Here is an 8,506-nt window from a genome sequence, read left to right on the forward strand (position 1 = left end):
AATAAAATACACATCAGTGATGTCATAAACATGCCTGTTTCAAAGCTGTTAGAGTCATTTTGTTACCCTACTTGTTGCATGTGAAAAAGGTATACCTGGAAATACAACTGAAAATATCTGATTGTTATTTTGAAAGCTAACAGTAATCTAATATAAAAAAAAAAAACTAGAAATGCTATCTTCAGCACACACGATGACACTAGAAAATGGAACAAAATGGAAAAACTACACCCTGGCTTATGGGCTAGAAGTGTAGATGTAGCACTGAGGCCACTGTAGGTGAAGAAACTATCGGCATTTTCTATTGAACACTCAGGCCAGAAATGCAATGAACACAGACAACAGCTTTTTGTTAAGCATTGTTAAATGTGTTTTATGAAGGGTTTTTTTCTTTTAAGAACTAACAAAAGCCACAGTTAAAGCAGATAATATCCCCAAATCCTCTTTTCCTCCTCCTTTGTCTTCTCTCCTTTCCACCCTTTCTACTCCTCCCTCCCTAACAGGATAAGTGCTCCATGCTAATCAGCTAAATGCACAGTGATGATCATCGTGATCGGTGGTTCAATGGATCAATCGGAAAAAACAGATGGTTGCTGGTGCCTGGAGGGTGTGTGTGTGTGTGTGTGTGTGTAACAGTGTTTTCCTACACTACCTGACTACAGGATCATGTCTCTGTCTTGCTTGGTGCACTCCTTTGTCTCTGTGTGGCAGCATCAAACCTGCACCACTGAAGCACTTTTCACTAATGATCTCCCTGTCTAAAAGTGGAAGCAGCAAAGCCTACATCAGCAAGGGAGAGCTGTGAAGAACTGAGCTTTGCTGTAGGAGTCCTGGTGATTTGTCGCCACCCTCTACCCCCCACCTTACAGAATGTTACCTTTCAGTGGAACCGACTGCTTGAAAAACCCTTTGTGGATGAAGTGTTCTTACAAAATGTGTTTTTCTTTATTGTTTCTTCTTGTACCCTCTCCCTTTAACCCCATTTATGAATTACAGTAAATTCAAAATGCTTTACATCTCGACAATGCGACCCCCTCCAGATCCTGTTAAGACCTCCCCATGTGGCTTATGCAGCAGAGTGAAAGACCCAGCACTGTTTAATTTATGGGGGTCTTGTTTTTAATTTCACCCCAGGTGTGGCAGGCTGTTCCAGGACTTTGCACGAGCCCGTGGCTCTCATACCTGACTGGTATTGAACGAGCTGTTCAGTTTGTCTTTGGCTATGAATGCTAATAAGCGACCTTGTTTTCACAGCTGATACCGCTGAGGCTGGGTCAGATTAAAACAGAGCAATGCAAAGAAGTGAAGGGCAGGTTGCAGCGGAGAGCGGAAGAGAAAAGGCAAAGGTGTGGGAGAATAAACAAATAGAGCAGGGTGAAAATGATAAAAATGAGAAAGTCCACTCACCCAGGAGCTAACATTTGGAAAAGATTAAAGAACGGAAATCCAACTCTGGAGAAAGTCGATAGCAAAGGTGGAGAGCATGCACAGCCACCCACTCAATAAACATGCAAATAAGCTACTTAATGGCCTGAATATTAACGCCTGTGGCAAGGAGTAATTAATGTTCATGTCACTGAGTCAAACTATTGTGATTACAGTACTACTGAAGAGGAAGTCTCTCTTCTTCACATTTGAAGACTACAGCAAAGAGACCTTGAGACATGAACAGAGACCTTTTACCACCAAGAGAAAACAGCAGGCCACAGCTGGAAATGTCCCAGCATCTTAATGTGACTCAAGTGTGCTTAACGTTTATGGGAGCATCATTTTGTAAAAGAGGGACTGTCTTTTTTTAAATGGTGACTAGACTTCAGTTGTTTTCCTTTAACCTCTGGCAGCAGTTTTACCCCACTTTATCTGTGTCACCCCCAGACAACAGTGTCATTTCATAAACCCTCAATGTGATCTGTTCCCTCTCTGTCCAGTGCCATTTTAACTCTGTGACCCCTACACGCTTTGATGTTGCCCTTTCCTCTCTCACTCTGTTTGATGCACAATCTGCCACCCCACCCCCAGTTCTCTCCTCCGATTCTTCCTCTCCCTGGTTCCCTCCTGTTTCTTCTTGTTATGGCCTGGTGGATGCCATGCTCACTTTTCTGTGCCTTGGGCAGGACTGCATGTGTCTTCCTCTGCAGTTAGTTTTTTCTGTCCCCACATCTAATCCCCCTTGCTCACTCTGCTGCACCCTTTCCTCTGAGTCTCTGAAGATTCCTTTTCTGTCTCTGTTCTGTTCTTTTTCAGTCTTTCCTTTGGCATCTGTGTATAATGTGGCTTTTGAGCAGTGAGGCAGGGACATGTGGTGCAGTGTCTTGGCAGGACAGAGAGAGAGAGTAGGGGGAGCTAGCGGCTTTCTTGCCTTTGACTGCCAAGAGGCCACATCTGACTCTGATTAATGGGTACATAGAATTCAGAGAAATATAGGGATAGCTAGGATCCCTGTCCTTTTTAAAAGCAAGTAGCCTCAACAAGAGAAAGAGCCCACGTGAAAAGGCTGAGGCAGAGCAGCGGGTGATGTGTAAAGGCTCAACGTTCATCATGGGATCATGAACAGCGCGTCACCCCAATTACTCCCCATGGAAAAAACTACAGCAGTCCAGCCAAATGTAGACTTTACAAAATGCATTCAAGACTGTTTATAGTATGTGGAATACTCAATGTATCATAATAGGAGAAGAAACATATCTGATTAAATATCACCCACACACACACACACACACACACACCATTAAAGAAACATTAAAATGTGCTACTGTCGTTTCTCATTTTGGCACACCCATCCATCAGGCGACAGGTGGTGAAAAAGGCTGGAGTCGAACCATAATAAAAACACAAGAATGCCTGAGTAGGAGCCTTACAAAGATGAGTAAGCGAGAGACCATGTGCCATCCCAGCAGCCGCGTCACTTCTCTGTATGGTAAACCCCTGCATACAGCCCTTTCCCACCAACAGCTCCAAGTCGGTCTACATCCCACGTTTCTGGTGACACAATGAAAAGACAACTAGTCGTTATCTCTCCAGGTGACCAGACGTTACTGTCCTCCCTGGTGTTAAACCCACATTTAATTAGGATTCTAAATACATTTGGCACCGTATCGTACTTGAGCTTCGCTCCCGCAGTAGTAAATCAAATGTGGACTCCTTTGCCTCAGTGTCCTTTGCCCTTCCATACTTTAGCCCTGCTTAAGTGCCTGTGGATTCCTATGAGCAGCAGGGCTGTTATTCTGCGACTCATCCTGCTCTATAATCTCTGTACTTATTGTTATTTGATTGCTGAGAGCGCACGGAGGTGACGGTGCGCCGACGCCTGGAGCTGCGGGCGCTTAGCCACCAGCAGCCCAGCTTTCACCCTGCACACACAACCCGTAGGAGCAAGAGGAGATAATGAAGGAGTGCTTGGCGGTGGCTGATGAACATAATGATTATAATGGTGATGATTACAGTCCTATTAGTAAAGTCCTACATTAGCAGTGTAGCTTTTACGCACGGTTTCTTGGACACAAGCGAATTTGTATAATAGCAGCCTGTAGCCCAGCCTAGTCAGAAACTTTTCTCCCTGATGTGAAGTAGCATTTTAAACACGTATGGGTTTGTTTATTTCCCTTGATGAATAATTAAATCAAAGAAAAACAACGGGCAACTAGGGGTAAACAATGTGTTTGAATTTTCAAAAGCTTCATGCATATAAACAACTCATTTACAGTCCAATGAGCTGATCGGTCTGTCTGGGACAGATAACTGTGTAGTTCTGAATATTTGATGAGAGCATCTATGTTCTTTAGTTTTAGGTGTGACATGAATATACCTGAATTAATCACTAACTTCAATTTGAAAAAGTCATCATGGTTCCTCTGATTCTGATGAAACACGCACACACACACACATTATGCTCCTGGCAAATTAAATTATATGTAATAGTCAGACTACAGCCATGCTTCTGTGATTTAGAATATTTCCATTTTACGCGTTTTGGCTGAGATAGTTCCGTGCGTCAAAATCGAAGAACTTAAACTCACCCTCTTCTCCTTTCACTCTCAACGCCAGATGACACATTGCCATTAAAAATCCAATCATCGATGACACAAAATCCATCTTGGATGGTGCAGAAACTCGTGGGGAGCTTTAAGTGTCTAATGTTTCCGTCTTCTAGGATATAAATTCAGCTGTTCTTCCAAAAATCCACAACTTTTCGGCACCAAAAACTGGGAGCACGTCAATAATAATCCCACGCTTTATTAAACCATCGGTGGAGAAAACTATATGCCAACTACATGTCATTAAAGAAATTCAGGGATTTCTATTTGCGCAGCCCTTTGCCTTTAAAACATGTCCATTTAATGAAACGACTTGACCTCATCAAAAAAATAGTAAACAAACAAACTCCTTGATCAACACTGCTGGCGCACCGCTGCTGGGAGGCTTCGAGCGATACCTACACTCCGCAGAGTCTGGGCACCGGCTCCAGGGTGAGTCACTTTCCGACTGAGAGATTCCCAGTGCCCGTACCTTTTCCCGTGCGTCCCAGCGTATTTTGCGCACACGACGGTCGGTTTTCCTGAGAGGGCTGAAGTCCCCGGTAACGGCTCTTAAAGTCTTGGAACCTTCAGCCTGATGACCAGAAGCTGGTTTTTAACGCAGCATCTAAGTTGGAGAAAAACAAATAAGAAAAAGTGTTGCGCTCTTGCTTCCCAAAAATGCCGGTCATGTCAGTCCACCTCCTGCGGCACCGCTCCTCTTCCCCTGTGTGTCCCCCTGGTAGCGGCTTCGTACAGCTTGCGTTCAGTTCAGACACCAGCGTGTGTCCTGTGTACGACACGGAGAGGTGTGTGTAGGGTTTGTGTGTGAGCGATCGAGCTTTTGAGCTGAGCAGCTATCGCGTTACAGTCACGGCGCCTCGGCTCCGCCCCTCCCGCAGATCGCTGATTATAGGGAAGGAGAGAGAGAGAGAGAGCGCACGCGCACACATGTGCACACGCACGCACCCCTTTCAGAAGACACTACAGATATGAAATCCTCCACAGATAAGGTGGAGATAAGACATATTGTAATGGTAAACCGGGGAGCTCAACTTCTCCTAGGGCTGTTTCCAAACCAACAGAGAGGAGAGATGAGGAACAGAAATCCCTGAAAGAGTGAGAGAGGGAGGAGTGACTACTGGGGAGGGGGCAGTTGCACAGCTCAAGCACATGGCCGGCTTTCACCACATAAACACATCAAACGACCAAGCCAATGTCAAAGCCCTCAACTCAGCAGAGTGAGAGCCCACCTCAGCTCTGCCCAATCTGAGCCCTACAATCTACAGGCCTAAATACAGAGCAGGAGGCCATATAATGACACAGTAGTGAGCCCAAAATAATCTGCTGAGAAAGGCCTCATGTGCCCTGCCCATGTCTTGTATTACTGTGTAATGTGATGGACTGGCTGTGGCCTGGCTACATGAGGTACAGTATGTAGCCTTGCTGGCTTCTTTGTTTAGGTCATGACAAAGGGAAACTATTTGAGACAACTACACCTTATACCAGGAACTTTACCCCTTTGTAGGTGTATGTGCTTTTTGGAAGGGAGCTGAGCCAAATGTTGGGACCATCTCTTTCTTGTCTGAGGTAATAAACACAAACTTGCCTGACTCTCCTGAAATTACGGCAGTCAGGAGCTGTGAAGAGTGTCAACAAAAGACCCCAATGCCCTTGACAGAAGGTTGTATGACAGGTCTGTGTCACTGCCTGTCTGTCACCTCAGTCAATTGTCATCCCCTGCTGCTCCGCACCCCCTTATTGGCTAGATGCCATCATCTTACATCTTTCCTACAGCCTGTCAGTCATTTTTAAGCTCACCTCTAGCCTGAGGCTGCTGCGGCTGTCAGACGCCACTGTGATTGGCTAATCCGAGCCTGCACACTGACATAAGCCAGTTTAACATGTGCTACTACACACATGTACTGTGGAGTTGTTATGCCTGTGAGATTGTTAATCCTGTGCTAAATGCACGTTTATTGATGAGAAATCATTGATTACTGATTATTAGGTGATCTCTGCTTAGCCTCTGTAATGACGCTTTCATCGAGATATACAGAGAGAGGAAGGGAAAACACAGCCAGTATAAAACTTTAAAGCAACACCGGCTCACTTTCTGTTGTGTGCCCCCTCCCATTCCCCAGGGGTCATTTGATACTCCTCTCTCCCATTTGTCAACATCTCTGCCCCCACTACCAGCCTTCAACCACCCAAAACATTGGGTCAATGCATGGCTAATGGAGGGCAACAGTCCACAAGAGAAGCTGAGAGAGAAATCCAGAAGGAGGTTTGTGGGTGAAATGTGTTTTTGTTACTTGACAAGGCAGTGTCTATACTGCAGCCTTCATACATACTCTACAAATCTTGGCTGTATATGTACTGTTACCGTTTTTGGCAGGATTTTAAATGCTGCTGTGTTCTTCAGAGTTCATGGTGCCTTTTTCTGTTTAAGAAACATGAGTTTCAGTAATTACTTCACCATGTTGCCTACCTCTTTCTATAAAATCTATTCCTCAATTCATTTAAAAGGAAGCTGCAGTAGAAAAAAGCAAAACACATTTTTTTATGGAGTAATGAGGAGGATATGCTGTAAATGACTTAGATGAAACTCATATCCTGGCAAGCACATTGCAGGCTATGAGCCCCGGTCTAAAAAAGCCACAGGATGCTGCATGCCTCAGTGTCAGAGGCTGTTTAAGTACCATGGCAGTGAAATCAGACACTTAACCTGCAGCTGCAATATGTGAACCCTTTTTTCAAATGCATTTCCCCCAGGTCTCACCATCTGTATTCCCTCAGTCAACCTTCAGTCCCAAAACCCAGTCAACAAATGGCTGCCATACAGTCCAACTCCTCACCTCGGCACACCTGTGCTGTGCTCACTCATGGGCGGTGGATGGAAACACAACAGGGTCTTTCTCCCCCCGCTATGTGTCTGTGAAGGAGAGACAGATACCAACCACTGCCATACTGCTTCTCTTATCACAACCTGCTCTGGTGACTGACAGCATGACTGATAACTCTCCCTCTTTCTCTCCCCCATCTCAGTCACACACAAACATACACACCTCCCCACCTCTTCCACTGTCTCAACAGCACTCCTCCCCCCCCCCGAATCCCATCAGTGTGTTTAAGCAGTGAGCCGGCTGTAGCTTTGAAGAGGACTCTGTGTGAACATCTAGTGGTCTTTCTGAGAGGCGGAGTGATCCCGGTCACGACCTTCAGCTTTCTTCTCTTCAAGACAGACACGTCTTTGGATCTAACGGTGGAGGAGATAAACTAGAGATAGCCTCGACTTGACCCTATCAGCATCTATGTGTGCGTAGGTGGGAGGAGCCACAGGGAGAGCCGAGGGTCAAGGAGAGAGTTTTAAAATCTCCTTTGATATTTATTAAAGTGATGCCTCAACTAGCAATATCAGCTCTTTCCAATCATTTTTAGGGATGGTAAATTCACAACAAATTGATCAAAATGGTTAAACACACACACACACACACCAGTTCACAGGTTGGAGGCAGTGCTCTATAGGATCTCTGTATTAAAATGCTGCATCTTTAATCTTCAGAATGTTTTGTTTGTAGTTTTAACTTCACATTGGGTTTTGCTGCTGCACTGACCCAGTTTCCCATTGGGCATGCAGGCGCTTATGTGTATTGACATAATTTAAAACACATGACAAAGAGCTCGTGATAATAGTAGTAATGCATATTCCTGGCAAATTAAATTATATGTAATAGTCAGACTACAGCCATGCTTCTGTGATTTAGAATATTTCCATTTTACGCGTTTTGGCTGAGATAGTTCCGTGCGTCAAAATCGAAGAACTTAAACTCACCCTCTTCTCCTTTCACTCTCAACGCCAGATGACACATTGCCATTAAAAATCCAATCATCGATGACACAAAATCCATCTTGGATGGTGCAGAAACTCGTGGGGAGCTTTAAGTGTCTAATGTTTCCGTCTTCTAGGATATAAATTCAGCTGTTCTTCCAAAAATCCACAACTTTTCGGCACCAAAAACTGGGAGCACGTCAATAATAATCCCACGCTTTATTAAACCATCGGTGGAGAAAACTATATGCCAACTACATGTCATTAAAGAAATTCAGGGATTTCTATTTGCGCAGCCCTTTGCCTTTAAAACATGTCCATTTAATGAAACGACTTGACCTCATCAAAAAAATAGTAAACAAACAAACTCCTTGATCAACACTGCTGGCGCACCGCTGCTGGGAGGCTTCGAGCGATACCTACACTCCGCAGAGTCTGGGCACCGGCTCCAGGGTGAGTCACTTTCCGACTGAGAGATTCCCAGTGCCCGTACCTTTTCCCGTGCGTCCCAGCGTATTTTGCGCACACGACGGTCGGTTTTCCTGAGAGGGCTGAAGTCCCCGGTAACGGCTCTTAAAGTCTTGGAACCTTCAGCCTGATGACCAGAAGCTGGTTTTTAACGCAGCATCTAAGTTGGAGGAAAACAAATAAGAAAAAGTGT

At 44.9% G+C, this 8,506-nt stretch overlaps 1 protein-coding gene across 1 annotated transcript in view; it reads right to left on the minus strand.

Annotated features, from left to right (window-relative positions):
- nrp2a (neuropilin 2a) overlaps positions 1-4,855 on the minus strand; it is a 59,992-nt gene extending 55,137 nt beyond the window's left edge. Inside the window, exon 1 of the mRNA XM_020592141.1 lies at positions 4,017-4,855. Within this exon, the coding sequence (XP_020447797.1) occupies positions 4,017-4,092 (76 nt within the window). The 5' untranslated portion in view covers positions 4,093-4,855. The remainder of the gene's footprint in view (positions 1-4,016) is intronic.
- Between the last annotated feature and the right edge of the window lie 3,651 nt (positions 4,856-8,506).

This window comes from Monopterus albus, unplaced genomic scaffold (genome assembly GCF_001952655.1).
Source record: "Monopterus albus unplaced genomic scaffold, M_albus_1.0 scaffold16.1, whole genome shotgun sequence".
Classification (NCBI taxonomy): Eukaryota; Metazoa; Chordata; class Actinopteri; order Synbranchiformes; family Synbranchidae; genus Monopterus; species Monopterus albus.